Below are 17,195 nucleotides of genomic sequence, written 5' to 3'. Positions count from 1 at the left end.
CGTCTGTCATTGAGCAGATCCTCCTCAACAAGAGAGACATTTTCCTCGGCAATTACTTTCACAGGCCGACCATCACGAGGATCATCTTTAATTCTTTCTCTTCCTATGCGAAACTGTTTAGCCCATTCCTTCTCCGTGGAATATGAAGGAGAAGCTTAACCATAAATACCATCCAATCAAGGTTTGATAGCACATGGAGAAAGCCCTTCTTTGGTGAAAAACTTTATCATAGTGCAGTACTCAATTTTTAACATTACAGCCACTTAGCATGCCATGTGTTAGTCAAATGAGAGTGCCTCCAACTGGATAATGCAGATAAAGAGTTGAAAGTGGTATACTAAGTTCCCCATAGATGGTGCTATCTGTCAAGCATGGTGTTTTAAAATTAGTGCAAATTTTGTATGTCAGGTCGGAAACTTTTGGAACCTACCTCGTATACAACCTGTAAAATTGGTTATAACAAAATAATGAATTTGGCACAACTCACAAAATTTATAATTTAATTTATTTTATTATAATTGATATTTTACAGTGGTTATTTTATACACATTTTTATTAAACAAGTAAATACTGCTGCATTTTGCATTTGCTTCAATTATTCTGCAAAATCCATTCAATTATGTTCTGAATACAGGATACAAATTAATGTTTTCATTTCAGTACAAGGTTAATTAACTTCTTAAATAAGCCTTTATACTATAATCATGATATATCCTTTAGAAATAATACTGTATATGTAAAAGTGCATATTTTATTGCTATAAAATAATATGGCATGGGAGAGTAGTACAGCAAAAAAATAATTAAACATGCCAAATTTTATACTTAACCTAAACAAATGAATAATGATAAAAAATTTAAGGCCATGCAATAAATATAATTTAAGCATGTGCCCCAGAAACTAGAACTACTACTCTACAAACATTTACTTTAAGAACTGGGGAGGGGGGATTATAATAAAATGAAAATATATATACATACATATATAGTAGAATGTTGATTATTCTGATCATCCGCAATCTCCTGATATGTACCCCTAAGGGGTGTTCAGTTCCAGTCAGAATCAGTTACTATGACAGCCCTACATGATTAAGTTTATATTATTATTAATCTCCTATCAACAATTTTCTTCCAAATCAGTCTCTTAATTGTGAGAACTCCAATATTGTCATATCTAACATTTTGTGCTTCTATGGTACTTCTAATTGAATCAATCCACCCCAAACCTTTGTCTTCCTCTGGGTCTCTTTCCTGCCATTTTGGCATTAAACACCTGTTTTACTAATCTTTCCTCACCCATTTCTATTTAAGTAGCCATACCACCTTAGATTAGCTCTGCTGAAACATTCTTGAATGCTAATAATGTCGTGTTCCTTTCTAATATCTCATTTTTAATATGATTCTGCCACTGATGCCATCATTTCACTCTACTAATTTTTCTCAGAACCCTCATATCTATGGTCTCTAGTCTCTGATCAAGTGCTTTATTCCTAACCCAACTCTCAGATCCATAACTTAAAACTGGTTTGAACAATGTCTTGTATTCTTTTAGTTTGGCGTTTTGGCTAATTTCTTTCTTATTCCATACAAATTTATTCAGCTGGCTACCCACCATACCAGCTTTTCTTATTCTGTTGTCTATTTCCATATTTAACCAGCAATCTTCACTAAAAACTGTGCCTAAATAGCTGAAATTTTTACTTGTTCTATAGGATCTCCATTCAGAATGCAGCTGAAGATTTATATGCTCCTACCTATTTTTAGAGTTTTGGTCTTTTTATTGCTGACACTTGCAGTAGATATGTTTAGGAGTACATCATCTGCATAAAGCAAAGAGCTAAATTTGACATATCCAATTCTAATATCAGGCCTGATGCCACTTTCTTTCATAATGTGATCCATACAGATGATGAATAAGAGTGGAGATAACATACATCCGTGTCTTACCCCTGATTTTACATTAAACCATCCTCCTGTACAGTATTTCCATCAATTCTAACTGCCAACTGGCAACGTTATAGATCATGTATAATGTCCCATATAATTGAAGTATTTTGAAAGGCTTTTCTCTGAGCACCTTGTCATATGCCTTTTCCAGATCTATAAAACTTAAGTACAGATCGTTGTCATATTCCCACAATTTCTCAACTATTTGTCTTGAAATAAAAATCTGTTTTTCTTCCACAATCTTTCTCAACCTTTTTTTTCAAGTATACTTGCAAAAATCTTACATGGAACACTTAGTAGAGGAATTCTTCTGTAATTCTCACATTCAGCTTCATTCCCTTTTTTTAAAGATGGGTACTATGAGAGCTCTGCTCTAATCATCAGGAATTTGACCTTCCGAACAGGCCCTCTGAATTATGCAAGTGTATTCCCAAAGTGAGAGAGGAAGAATCAGAGGCCATAAGCCACGACAGCACACCCAACTGAAATGGGCACGCGACGCCATTGATATATATATATACACATATACATACACACACACATATAGAAACCTAGTCACACCAAACTCACTATTGATTGTCACTTGGAACACCAATGGCTTCACAAACAAGATTCTAGGACTACAGGACTTCATCACCAGCCACAATCCTCAAATAATCCTAATTAATGAGACATACTTCAAACCAGCCAGTAAACTGAAATTAAAAGGATATATCACCAAGAAATGAGAGACTGGATGCCAGAAGTGTAGCACTGCCATCTATGTCAAAAACTACCTCAAGCACAATGAAATAGCCAGTCATCAAAACAGAAACCACAGGAATAGAAGTTCAGACGAACAATGCAGGAAAATTCAAAATCTATGAAGCATACAATTCACTGAGTAAACTTCTACTGACAATAGACCCCTAGGCACCAAAGACTGCATCACAATCATCATAGCAGATGATCTGAATGCCAAACACACTGATTGGAATAGCAGAGTGACAAACAGAAACGAATGAATACTCAATGCATATGTCACCTCCAACAGTGCAATAATAACCAGCCCATCCGAATCTATGCACTTTGGACCCTATGGGAAACCAGATGTTCTGGATATTCCCATCCCATAAAATATTAGACATCAGTATCAGATACAAACTGTAAGTAAACTCAATTTGGTTGTGGTTTGAGGTGAGTTCATTTACAGTTTGTAGCTACCAATACTCCCCTCCCACACTCTGCCATACTATGGGAGGAACTCTCTACTGTCATTCCTAATTATATCTGACATGTACCTACCATCAGAAAAAATAGAAGATATTAATTCAGCAATAACCAATCTCACAAACCAAATCAATGTATCCTAGTAGCAGTCATTATGACTTCAAGCCAAACAGACTCCCAGAAGACATCATGCAGCTAATCACAGAAAGAACAAGGGCTGGAAAAGATATCACAAGACAAGACTAAAAAATCCTCAACAAAGCCACCAATCAAGTCAGAGAAGCCCTCAAAAATCATAATAACCAACAGTGGGGAAAGAAACTCAGACTAGAAGATCACTTGACATAGAAATTTCTTAAAATACTTCAGGCCATCTGAAAATCACTTTCCCCAACACAAGGCAAACAAGGGATTGTATATTCAAACACTAACAGCATAAATCCTTGCTAGCAACCTAGAAAAATAGTGCAGTTCCAGTATATGAAAACCTCAATTTTGTCCACAAGATCCACCAGTATGTCCAACACATTAAGCCAGTCCACCAATCCAGAAGCAATCTGACTACATCCCCCAACAGAAATAACCAGCATTATCAAATATTATCAAATATCTCAGCAACAGGAAAGTATCAGGTCTAGATGGAATCATGAACAAAATCATCAAATTATTTCAAATCAAGTTGTATTGCACCTGGTCAGTATTATAAATGCAAAACTAAAAATACAGCATTTCCTTCCGCCCTGAAAAATTGCAGACATCATCCCAATACACAAATTTGGAAAAGTCCCAGAGTTTCTCCCAAAACTATCAACCCATTAGCCTCCTCTCCATCCCAACTAGACTACAAGAAGTAACAAAGGAAGCATCATACCAAATGAACAATTCGGCTTCCGACATAGCTACAGGACAGTTCAACAAATTCAATGACTCATCAAATATATCACAAATATATTACCATAAGCTCATAAAGACAAACATCCTGAAAAACGTGATACAAGTAATAAAATCATATTTAAAAGACAAGAAACTAAAGGTGAAACTCAATACAACAACATCCACAATGGAGAATTACAATCAGAGTCCCCTTCCCAAAGGCTCCGTATTAAACCTACTCCTATTCTTCATCTACATGGCACATTACACAAAAACCTGCAACTCTCCTATCACTCTACATGGAATGACATAGCAATACTAACAAGATTCCTACAACCACACTTGGCGACCCAAAAGACTCCAAGAGAACATCACCACACTAGAAAACTTTTCTAGAAAATGGAGACTCAAAGTTAATGCACACAAAAAAAAAAAGTGAGGCCATGTTCTTCACAAGAAAACTTGCATCCCCAGAAGGAGACATACAGATATTTTATTCCAAAATCCCATGGACACAGGAACAAAGTATCTTGCAATCCTGACAGCAGTCTACATTTCACTCGCTAAACTTATCTGCATGAATGCAACCAAAACAATCCTACAACTATATCCCATGACATGATATTAGCATGATGTAGCATGCTAAATGCAAAAAACAAACTACTACTCTACCAGATAGCAATAATACCAATACTTATTTATATATGCCTAACTGGCCTGAAGTCACACAGCCAACTGTAATAGCCAAAGACTACAAAGGAGTGCAAAACAAGTGCCTGCGCACAATACTAGTATCATGGTGCATCTAGTATCGTGCCTGCACATGATGCTAGATGCACCATGGTTCATCTTTCTTCTTCACAGATGCTGCGACCCACCCAAATCAACTCATCAAACAAACTGCAGAATACAACGAAAGAGACCACTACAAGCATAGGCAACCAAAAGACATCCTCCTAACTACAGGATCATGCCTAAACTAAAAGTTTGCAAAGGGCAAGCATAAAGCACACAAACCACCCATAAAGAGATAAAGCCTCTCAACAGATAAAGGGGAATATGAAAAGCAATTTGCTTTATCTATTCAACCAATATTGTTAACCATTATATATATATAGACAGATAGATACAAAGGAGAAAATATGTATGAAAGTTCTAAAAAAGAATCAAAATTAAGCAGCTTCTGAAAGTGAATGTATATTCAAATACAGTAGTATCTCGCTAATCCGAACTAATAAAAACCGCGCTCGTTCGGATTAGCGAATTTTCCTACAAGAGACAACAATAACTAGTGTTTAAGAAAAAAAGAATCCGATTCTAATGGTACAGCAATTTAATTCTGTAAATAAATGAAATAACTGACATAAAAAAAATCTACTGCACTGTAATGTAAAACAAAAAGTAATTATTATTATTTGACACCTCTGTCCAAAGACTCATCGAGGGAAGGCACCTGCTCTACAGCTGTCTCCACCACTCAATTCACTAACTGACCGCAACTACACCAACTCCATCTACCACTTCCACAGACAATCACAAACATCCATGCCCGCAGCCTTTTGGCTGGAGAGCAGATACGCCAACCACTCAGCCAGCCAGGCTGGCAATAATATGGTACACAAGTTTATTTTAGTAAAATATTGAGTTTGTATGTACCTGTGTTTTTGAGGATTTTGATTTCATAAAATTGCATAGTTCAGTACCTAACTTAATTTGCATAAAAAATATCGCTTTCTTGTACACAACACAAAAAAAGTTTCACAAAATAACACACAAAAAGTTTTTTATTTTTTTGTAAAAAAGTCACCGATTTTCTTTTGCTTCTTGGAAGCTAAACGTTTTTCGAATGCTTCTTCTAGGAGCTGCATTAGCAATAAAATTTTGTGGAATGGCGTATCATTCTGCTTAGCATTCTATATGCATATTAAAACTGTCAACTGCCTCTTCACATTTTATTTTTTTTTCTTCGAGTTCTTTATTGTCATCATCGTCTTCTAATTCATTCTGTAGTGTCATATTTATCATTTCAGCATCTGATTTGATTTCGAATTCACTTTTGGTTCTACTTGTAATCCATTCCATAACATCTGTTTCTGAAATTTCAACATCTGGATTTATATTTTTAACCAAATTATGCACGTTTTGATTCATGCGGCAATACAGTACGTACTGTACAGTATAAAAAAGCAAACATGACCACACAATAAATCAAAATAGGCCTACAGAATAACTGTACAATCGACAGTATGAAAAAAAAATACTGTACTATAATAATAATAAAATAAATAATAATAGTTAAAATAATAATTATTAAATAAAAATAATAGTACACAAAATAATAATACGTAATAAATAAAACTTTTTTTCTTTCAAACCGCAGTTCGGATTACTGGAGGGTTCGGACAAAAGAGGTTCGGATTAGCGAGATACCACTATATAAAAATATTACTAAGGGAAAAAGAAGGGAGTGTGAGAACAAAGCTTGGATATTCAGTAGCAAAATCTCAGGAAAATGCTGTAAGTGAAGTTGTCTGCAATGACAGAAAAACTGGAACTTCACAGTGGTTTCTATAAGCTAAAGAGGCAGCCCTAGAAATAAGAAATCATATCCAAAATTCCTGGCGAATAAGCAACTGGATGCCCTCAGGGAATACCAAAGTGTTGGAAACACTGGTAAGAATAGAGAAGATGAATGTGAAGGTGATAAAATGTTCTGGAGGATTATTTAAAAAGCTAAAACAGAATCAGATATGATAAAAATGATATAAAAACAGAAGATAAAGTATTCTGGATGTCTGTAACAATTACACTGAGAAATTGTAAAATGAGAATGACAAATGTAATGAACAGAGTAATTATGGAAAACGCAATTACCACTACAGTCATCCCTCGACTTACGTCCATTAGCATGTGCAGGCAGGAAAGAAATGGGATGACCAGGGATCAAGAGGAAACAGATGGAATTGCAAAGGGTTCTGAAATGAAGAAGCAGAAAGGGAAATGGCCCCAGTCCAGCATGGAGAGATCACATCGAGTGAGTGGTATCAGTGGAACTAGCTGTAGATCCAGAAATGAGCTGTTGTGTTTGTATACCAATGCTAGAAGTATAAGAAACAAGGCGGATGAAATGGTTGCACTAATTGCGTCTGTGTACCCAAAGATTGTCGGAATAAGTGAGACATGGTTAGATGAGGACGACATCCTGACAGGAATAGAGATGGAAAGGTATGATGTGTTTCGTGAGGATAGAAGGGGTAAAAAGGGAGGGGGAGTTCTATTGATGATAGAGAAAGAGTTATGTCCATACAAGGTAGAGATGCAAGAAGGAAATAGGGCCAGTGGTTTTGAGGCAGTATGGTGTGAGATAGTGGTGAATAGAATCAAATACTTGGTGGGATGTTGTTATAGACCTGGTAATGTGGATGGTGGTGATAGTGAAACGTATAGTCAAATAAGCCAAGCAAATAAGAAAAGGTGATCATTATGGGTGATTTTAATTATGGCAATATAGACTGGAATGAAGAGATAGCAACTGGAAGTAAAGAAAATGAGTTTCTTGAGTTTTTGAGGGATAACTACCTCAGACAGTATGCAACAGAGGGCACACGAGGATTAAGGGTCTTTGATTTGGTCATCTCGTCGGAGGATGTAATTATAAATGAGGTGTCCTGGGTGGTTGCCAGCAGTGCAAGGACCCCTGTGAAAAAAGGGTATATGTGGAACTACAAGGGGGGGGGGGGGGTGATTATGAAGAGCTCAGGAGACAGCTTGCAGGTGTGGCATGGAATGTGGAGTTAGCTGGAAAAGAGATCAATGCAGCTTGGGGGATTTTCAAAAACTATTTAGTAGATGCAATGTCTAAATGTATACCACGGGTGAGAAGGTTAAATAAGGTAGGTGTGAGATGGATGAATAAAGAGATTAAGCATGCGATACAGAGAAAAAAGGGCATTGTGGAGGCAGCATAAGAGAAGTGGAAGTAACCAATTTCATGAGGTCTACAAAGACCAGGCAAGGAGGGCGACTTGGTTGGTGAGAGTAGCTAAAGAGAGGTATTGTTGTGTCTCATTTTATGATTTTTATTCTATCTAATAATTTCCGCTTATCTATGTTCTACTATTATCTATGCTCGAGATATCTCCAAAATTTTCACTAATATCTAAGTTATTTCTCCCCTTAGTATCCCTAATATTTGTATTTATACTGCACCTTTTGGGACATTTAGTTTAAGATATTATATGCAAAAACAAGGAGAAAGAACTAAGATATGTGAGAAAGTATAACTATGTTGCAGTGGTGACACTTTATCTCATTTCTTAACACATTAATTTCCCGCGTGATTAGGTTCGTAATTTTCAAGTGGTGCATTGGACAGCAATTTCAGACAACTGTTTTATCATTGGACAAAAGGTTTATTAAATTCCTTCACATGGTACAATTCAAATTTTAGTTATTACTCAATTCAATGCTATACTAAATATTTACAAACTGACATTAGCTTATCATAAATAATTAAGCTATGATCCTATAATGGGTATTACGATCATGCCGCCATACACATTCAACACATAACTTCATATGACATGGACATATAAGATTAATTCACACTATTTAACTATCCAAACTTAAGTAGATTAACTAAACCATTTACTGCACTGACACATAACTATGACATTTAAACTTTCTTATACAATATATTAGACATGCAAAATTCTCAGGACACTTAATTACTCATATAATATTAACATTAGTAAGCTTACTTTCATTATATTCTGTCATATACTAAAGTCCTAGTATTGTTTTCTTGGTCACTTCAACAGTTCAGTATTAGAATAATGATAACTAATATGGACGAATCTTAGTTAACACGAGATATATTTTACAGTACCTTTCTTTCTTAAATTTTCCATATGGGCCTCTACCTTTTTCTGATCGAACTATCTTGGTATAACCTCTCCGATAATCTGTTTCGCCTACGTTCCTTTGGGAATTGAACTATGCTTATGCGGTCTTAACCTCTCGTAACTTAGGACACATTGAATCATCTATATAACGGCTGTACAACTCGCGACGTGGACATCGATTTCTTTATTTCTTTCCCTTTCTCGTAGTTGACACTGGAGTTGAAACACAAAGAATATCCTTTCTTTTCTTTGACTATATGGCATTCCTCACTTCATACATAGGAAGTACGAAATCGAAATCCCGCTCACTTTCGTTTCTGTGTTGTGACGACGGAGATATAACCCCTATCTCGCCACTCAGGAAAACACCGTGAAATCCATACGAAAGAGCTCGCGAAGAACTCTCCTGGAACAGAACCAAAACCAAAAGCCAAAAAGAGTCTCCTCTCCGGGGGGGAGGGGGGGTTCCTAACCCTTTTATACCCTCTCTCCTAACGGCACCTTCTCTAACTTCTTTTCTCTGCCCCCCCCCCTTTTGACTTGACTTTACCGACCAATTAGGGTGGCGTTTTTCTGCCAAACGTCATTTGATCGGCGAGCCCGTAACGATTTCTCAATCTGGGAATTGACCCTAAGCGATTTTCTGTTGTTTTTCTTGTGCTAGCCTCTAACTTAATCCCCTTTCAAATTTTCTCTATGAATTTACTTAATATTTTAATCACTAGCCTCTCACATACCATCTTTTATGACTAATCCTTTTCTGTCTTATTTAGTTAAATTTTCTCATTTATACCATATTACAACATTAATATATTCTTTCTTTTTTGTTAGTTTAACAAACACCTTTATATTTTATATATTTTATTCGATGCAAGAATATTTCTTTTTCTTTTAAATAATTCATCTATTATCTCTTTTGCAGGGTTTTTAATTTATTTATTCTTCATGTTACACCATGATAGCTGAGAATCCTACATTCTTAAGATATCAGGTGTAACAGTATGAACAGCAGTTAGCTAATGAAGCCAAAAAGAATCCTAGGGAGTTCTTTCGATATGTAGCCAGCAAAAGAAAGAATGATTATGGAAGGATGACATTGATTGGAGGAAATGGTATAAAGACAGCTGATGCAGAATGTGTGGTGGAGATACTTAATGAGCAGTTCATAAAGATCTTTCAATCTTGTGAATGTGACTTCATGGAGAGATTGAGAGCAGTTGATGATGGGGAGGAGAGACCGACTGTAAGTAAGCAAGAGGTGTTTGGTGAGTTGAGTAAACTAGATATAAATAAGGCTGTGGGACTTGATAATATATCACCGCGTATTCTGAAGGAATGTGCTAGAGAGTTGACACCTGCCTTGACATATTTTTTTAATACGAGTCTTGCACTTGGTCAAGTTCCTAAAGAGTGGAAGGAGGGCAAGATTGTGCCACTTCATAAAGGAGGTGATTGAACTCGAGCATCAAACTATAGGCCTATCTCTGTGTCAGGTGTTGTGGTTAAGTTGTTGGAGAAGCTTGTGAGAACTAGGATCCGGAGTTGGGTTGACAACAATGATATAATCTTTGATGGACAGCATGGATTTGCTAAAGGGAGGTCATGTTTTAGTAATCTACTTACTTATTACAATAAAGTGACTGCTTCCTTGGACAGAGGAGAAGGATACACAGTAATATACTTGGATTTCGCAAAAGCTTTTGATAGAGTACCTCATGATAAGTTGACAGTCAAACTAGAGCAGATGGGGTTGGATATTAGATTAGTGCATTGGATTGGAGACTGGTTATCTGATAGGTATCAACAAGTTGTGTATGGGGGTGCGATATCCTGGAAAAGGAAAGTCACTAGTGGTGTACCTCAGGGATCTGTTTTAGGGCCATTACTGTTTAACTTGTATATTAATGATATTGGCGAAGATTTGGATGGAGATATTCAGTTGTTTGCAGATGATGCAAAGTTGGGACGAACCATAAAGAGTAGTGAAGATGTTGTGGCCTTGCAAGAAGACATGAATAAATTGAGTGATTGGGAAAGCAAATGGGGATGTGAGTTCAATGTTGCAAAATGTAAGGTTTTAAAATTTGGAAAACAAAGATGGGATGCAGAATTTATGCTTGGTGAGAATATATTGTTGGAAGTAGAGGAAATAAGAGATCTGGGGGTGATAGTGGATAAGGATCTGAAATTTAGGGGACACATAGCCAAAATTGTGAAGACAACACAAAGACTTCTGGGAATGATGCGGAGGGCACTGACGTGTAGAAGTAGGGAGATTCTTGTTCCATTGTATAAGGCTTTGATTAGGCCACACATGGACTATTGTGCCCAGATTTGGTCACCGGGTTTTCAGAAGGATGAAGAGATGTTGGAAAGGGTCCAAAGGCGACTGATTAAGGTAGTTTCTGACCTCTGGAATGTTGAGTATGAGGAAAGATTGAGAAGATGTAATTTGCAGAGTCAAGTGGAGAGAAGGAAGAGGGGAGCTATGATAGAGACCTACAAGTTGGTAAGGGGTTGTTATAAGATCAATGGTGGAGAAGTTCTACAGAGAATAGTGGGAGATCAGGGGAGAACCAGAGGTCATCCCTGGAAACTGTATAAATAGGGCGTGAGTAGGGGAGTGAAAGGCAGGTTTTTTTTCGTGCAGAGTTGTGAATGATTGGAATGCCTTGCCTGAGAGTGTGGTGTCTGCAAGGAGTTTGAGTGTGTTTATTGCTTGGTATGATGAGATGTGTGTGATAAAAGGACCTCCCAGATGAGTCTTTGATTCCATGAGGTCTTGTTTAATAATAATAATAATAATAATAATAATAATTAGAGTTATGTACTTTTGAAGATACGTCCATGATCCCATAATGGAATAAATAACATTTTCGACTATACTTTTAAACAAGACACAAGCGAGCGAGCGTAAAGGTTTTTATTTAGCAACATTGCAGTGGCAACAGTCCATTCAGTGGTAACCTCCCTCGACAGTCAGTACTTGGCTTCAACAGTTCCTCTGTTGATTTTGGGGTTGTTTAAAAATATGTTGTGCATTTGTCATTAAATATTTCATGATATTTTGTTAACGTGGCCCCTACACACCCAATTAAAAAACCTAGTGAAGAATCGCAGAAAAAGAGGCAAGCAATTGATCTTGAAATGAAGTTGCAAGTTCAATGATAGTGACGAAGCTACGACAACCTTATCAGTGATGGAAAAAGCTACTTTCATCATGCAATCATGCATAGAGGACCTGAACCAAAAGCGCATACCTCTTAGCACTATGACCATAATTGCTAAGGAACTAAGTCTCTTCAACATGTTGAATTAGAAAACAGGACCCGATTACGACTACAAATTCAACGCTTCTTCCAGTTGGTTCATGAGATTCAAGCAGCGTTTTGCACTGCATAATGTGAAAATATATGGTGAATCTGCAAGTTCTGATGAGAAGGAAGCCAAAGAGTTTGTGGAGAAATTAGATAAAATTATTACGGAGGAAAATTATTTGTCACAGCAAATATTTAATATGGATGAGACCTCCTTGTTTCAGAAAAATATGCCCGAGCAGACAATTCATCCACAAAAAGCTAAAATCTATGCCTGGCTTCAAAGCTCTTAAAGACCGTGTTACGATTCTCTTAGGGGGTAATATGACTGGATATAAACCATTTGTGATATGGCACAGTGAGACTCCACGAGCCTTCAAAAACATTAGGAAGCATACTCTTCCAGTTCATTAGTGGAGATATAAGAAGTCCTGGATGACTCAAAAATTGTTTGCAGATGCCTTAATCAACTGTTATGCGAGTGAAATGGAAAGCTATTGTGTGAAAGAAAATGCAGAATTTAAAATTTTATTAATTCTAGATAATGCTGCAGGTCATCTGTCTCATATTGGTGACCTTCACCAAGTTCAAGGTCATGTTTCTCCTTCCAAACACTACTTCATTGATCCAACCGATGGATCAGGGAGTTCTAGTAGTGTTTAAGGTTTGTTATCTACAGAGAACTTTTTCACAAGCCATTTTTGCTAATGAAGGAAACGACCAGACTCTCATGCAATTCTGGAAAGCGTTTAATATTTATCATGCTATTAAAAATATTGCTGTAGTTTGGGACGAAGTGATCTCTCAATGTATGAGTGGCATATGGAAAAAGACATTGAAAAGGTTTGTGCACGATTTTGGAAATTTTGAAAAAAATAAGACCTTTGTAAATTGAGCGAAGAAATGGTGTGCCTAGCAAACAACCTGAATCTCGAAGTGAATGATGACGACATAGTTCAACTCATAGGAAGTGTCCCTGAAGAGTTGACCAACGAAAAATTGGTCAAACTGTTGCAAAAGAGGAAGAACGAGAAAAGGAAGAGGAAAAAGAGAAACGAGGAGAAATAGTTAAACAATTCACAGTGAAGGATCTTGCAGAAATGTTCTCTGCAGTTAGCGATGTTCTCAAGATGGTTGAAGTCATGGACCCTAATGTTGAACACTACTTATTAGTAGAAAGGAAAGTATGATGTGTTTGTTTACTATAAACAAATTTATGAAGAAAAGAAGAAGAGGAATAAGCAAAGCACATCAGACATTTTCATCAAAAAAACAAAGGTTATACGAGAAGAGCCACAGCCTGGTCCTTCACATACGGAAGGTGATGAAGATGTAATTGTGGAGGAAGGTTTTCGGTGCTTATTTTCCTGTTTTATAGCGGCAGCAATGCACAGTACAGCTTTATAATAAAGTTTCAAAATTAAAATGACAGTATGCTTATTACTATTAAGTCCCTAACCTCTATAACTCTGTTGATTTAATGTATCGACTTATGTCCTGTCTTATGGAACGGAACCTGACGTAAGTCGAGGGATGACTGTACATATCAACACTCGAGATAGAAAATGCCAGCAGAAATGTGATATACATATAAAAAGCAACTGGAGTAGATGTTATTCAACAAGAAATGCTCAAATATTGAGGTGTAAAAGGTTTCCAGTTGCTGCACTGCATAATCTGAGTCATGTCCTAAAGTCAAACTCCAGATGACTAGAGTTCTCATAATAACTATCTATAAAAATAAAAAAAAATGAAACTGAATGTGAGAATTATAGAGGAATTTCCCTGCTAAGTGTTTGAGGTAAGAATTAGGCAAGCATACTTGAGCAGTGGCTAAGAAAAAGTATAGAAGAGAAACCTAGGGAAGAACAAGCTAGACCAAGTAGGGGTTGTTATGATTGGATTTTTAGCTTAAAATAAACAGTCAATAAACAATAGAAATATAACAGTGATCTGTGTTTCGATTTTGTAAATTTCAAAAAACATAAAATTTCAAGAGACAAAAAGTGTTAAAAATGCTACATTTATGTGGTAAATGAGATATTATGCAGTGCAATCTATATCTTCTTCTTTTTCTTCTTTTCAGCCATTTTCTGTCCACTGCTGGATGAAGACCTCCTCCAGTTTCCTTCCACCTTTCTATGTTCTTGGCAATGGTTGACCAATTTTTCTCAAAAAAATTTGACAATTCGTCACCCCACCTTTTAGGACATTCTTGGCTTTGTTTCCCTTCTATGTAGTCTATATTTAAGTTATAAATGAGCAGTTAGTATTAAAGGATATAAAGGAAGGTGATTGGATGTAAAATATGATAGAAAGCAAAGATGCATGCTAATCCCACTGGAATTTATTGTTCATCATATATGGATTATATTATGGAGAGAAAAAAAAGGCATTAAATGTGATACTAAAATGCGGGATATTAATCTCAGTTTTTTAATTTATATTAAAAAACAGAGATCAAAAGATGGTGTTATATTCTTAAATGTTTCTCTTACAGGTCTTCAGAATTCTTTTACTAAACTGAATAACTTCTGTAACAAATTTGGTATGAAAATTAGAAATATATATATATATAAAACAGGCTTGAACATCGAAAACATGAACTTTATTCTCAATAGAGAACCTATAGAGTAAGTTAAATATTTCAGTTACTTTGAAAGAATTTTAGTAACGATGGCAAATTAAATATGGAAATAGATAACAGAATAAGTAATATTCTTGTTGAGAAGCTTATACGCTGGTTATACATGATAACTAAAATTAAGGAATTGACAGCGAACACTAGAAATATAAATTAAATAAACTTTAATATATACTTTCCGATATTTCGGCAAACGTCACGTTGCCATCTTCTTGGGAACTTATTACAAAGACAAGTGCACACAAGTACTACATAACAGCAAATGAGAACAGAAGCTAGGACGTTAACGTTTTCCTAAAGCCCTGATGGTGCCCCCCTGGCGGGCTATATTGGTAGTTCTTGGCCTTTGGGCTGAAGTTCTTCTGATAAATGTTTCCCAAATTTGGGGCAGTCTCATGCATCCAAATTTGTTGAGGTTTGGCATGTTCCTAAGGGCTGAGGCTGATTCCATGAATAGTCTTTCATATTTGAACTTGCTGCGGTGTATTATGTATGTCTGTGTAATAAGTTCCCAAGAAGATGGCAACGTGACGTTTGCCGAAATATCGGAAAGTATATATTAAAGTTTATTTAATTTAGATTTCTAGTGTACGCTGTCAATTCCTTAATTTTAGTTATCAGAATAAGTAATAATATGGCAGAGAACCAACTGAATAAATTTATATGGAATAAGAGAAAAATTAGCCAAAGCACTTAACTAGTAGTAATCAGGACAGTATTAAAACAAATTTTAACTCATTGATCTGAGAGTTTGGGTGAGGATTAAAAAATCAGTTGATCAAAGACTAGATACCACAGATATGAGAGTTCTCTGAAATTAGAGAGGTATGCACTGACAAAATCAGATTAAAAAAATGGGAGAAGGGTTAATAAAACAGATATATGATGCCAGTATGTCAGGAAAAACACCAAGCAGGAGATCAAAATCTACGTGGATTGATGCAAGAAAAATTTATAGGAAGTTAGTGTTAAGGTGTTAACATTTTCATATATCATAGTATTCATGTAGTATCGAAGATGAGGATACATGGAAAAATTTGATGATGATCATCATCATATATAAAATAAAATATCAAGTTGTATAATTATACCTGAAAAAAATTTCACTTTTCAGCTACATTCACCTTAAAATAGCTTAATGATGAATTCATTTATAAATAACACTATCAATATTTTCATAATATAGAAAAGTTGAAGGTATTACATAATATTCTTACATCAATAGTTACATATGCACCTCCATCAGATAAAGAATGTGATAATGCTCTCTCAGAAGCTGAATGAGGCAATGCATAAGGAGCTTGTAGATGATCCTCAGATGCCATAGGAATTTCATATGACGCCAAAAATCGACTGCTTGCTGTAATACCTGTAAAACATAAATAAAATTCAGAAAATGAATTACATAAAAATATAAATAAGAATGCTGTCATATTAAAAGAAATCAATCTTACATGAAGAAAACGCTATGATAAGATCCCGTTGAAATGATGCAAGATGACAGTTCCTTTTTCTGTGTGTGAGAGAGAAAATGATCCACATATGGCTTTCATTATACAGTATAATTGTTTTCCTGATTATTATTAACAAGCCTCTGTTTAGTCAACCATTCATGCAGAAGATTTTCAATGAACAAAAAATGTCATATTGAATCTTAAGCTCATGCAAACTCCTTTTATTTATAATGCACTACAGCTGTGGATTCCATCACCCATCTATTATTTACTCTTCTCTTCACTATGCCCTTATACAACTTCCAGGGAAGGCCTTTCACTCACCACCGTATTCATAATCTCCTTCCATATTAATCTTGTAAAATTTCCAAATCAATTTAAATGCTTTCAGACAGAACACCACCTCTGACATCAAGATATACAATAAATTCCCACCATTCTGACACACTACTGTGGAAAGGGGGGGGAGGCATTATAATGAATTAAATGGTTACTCAATTCCCACAGAATTAAGAGGATTGAATTATGATATTAATCTCAATTTTCCTAAAAGTTTCAGCTCTAAGAAATTGTTATATTTAGCTGAACAAAGAGAGAACTTTTTTTTTCTTATGTGAATCTCATCCACAAAAGGTTATAAACTTATAGTACATTTAACCATGGTTGGGATAAGGGTTAAATAATCTAGAAATCCTGGTCTAGAGCAAACCCTTTTTCAAGACAATTTCTGCTTCCAGTACAGTAGCTTTATCTAGTACCTAAAGGACAGTCACAAACATCTATACCCATGGCAGAATTCCATAGATATAGATAACATGGGTATGATACCACTTGGCTAACCTAGTTAG

The 17,195-nt window shown here is 35.8% G+C and overlaps 1 protein-coding gene across 3 annotated transcripts in view; it reads right to left on the bottom strand.

Moving 5' to 3' along the window:
• The window catches only part of GrlHz (Gustatory receptor-like Holozoa), a 253,757-nt gene that overhangs the window by 191,251 nt on the left and 45,311 nt on the right, over positions 1-17,195 (bottom strand). For all 3 annotated transcript variants that reach the window (XM_090401540.1, XM_090401539.1, XM_090401538.1), the window contains exon 2: positions 16,111-16,262. In XM_090401540.1, the coding sequence (XP_090257666.1) occupies positions 16,111-16,218 (108 nt within the window). In that variant the 5' untranslated portion in view covers positions 16,219-16,262. The remainder of the gene's footprint in view (positions 1-16,110; positions 16,263-17,195) is intronic.

The sequence above is a fragment of the Typopeltis vanoorti genome, chromosome 12 (assembly GCF_054136105.1).
Source record: "Typopeltis vanoorti isolate ZY-2024b chromosome 12, IOZ_Tvanoo_1.0, whole genome shotgun sequence".
Lineage (NCBI taxonomy): Eukaryota > Metazoa > Arthropoda > Arachnida > Uropygi > Thelyphonidae > Typopeltis > Typopeltis vanoorti.
This window is presented reverse-complemented; position numbering and strand designations above follow the sequence as displayed.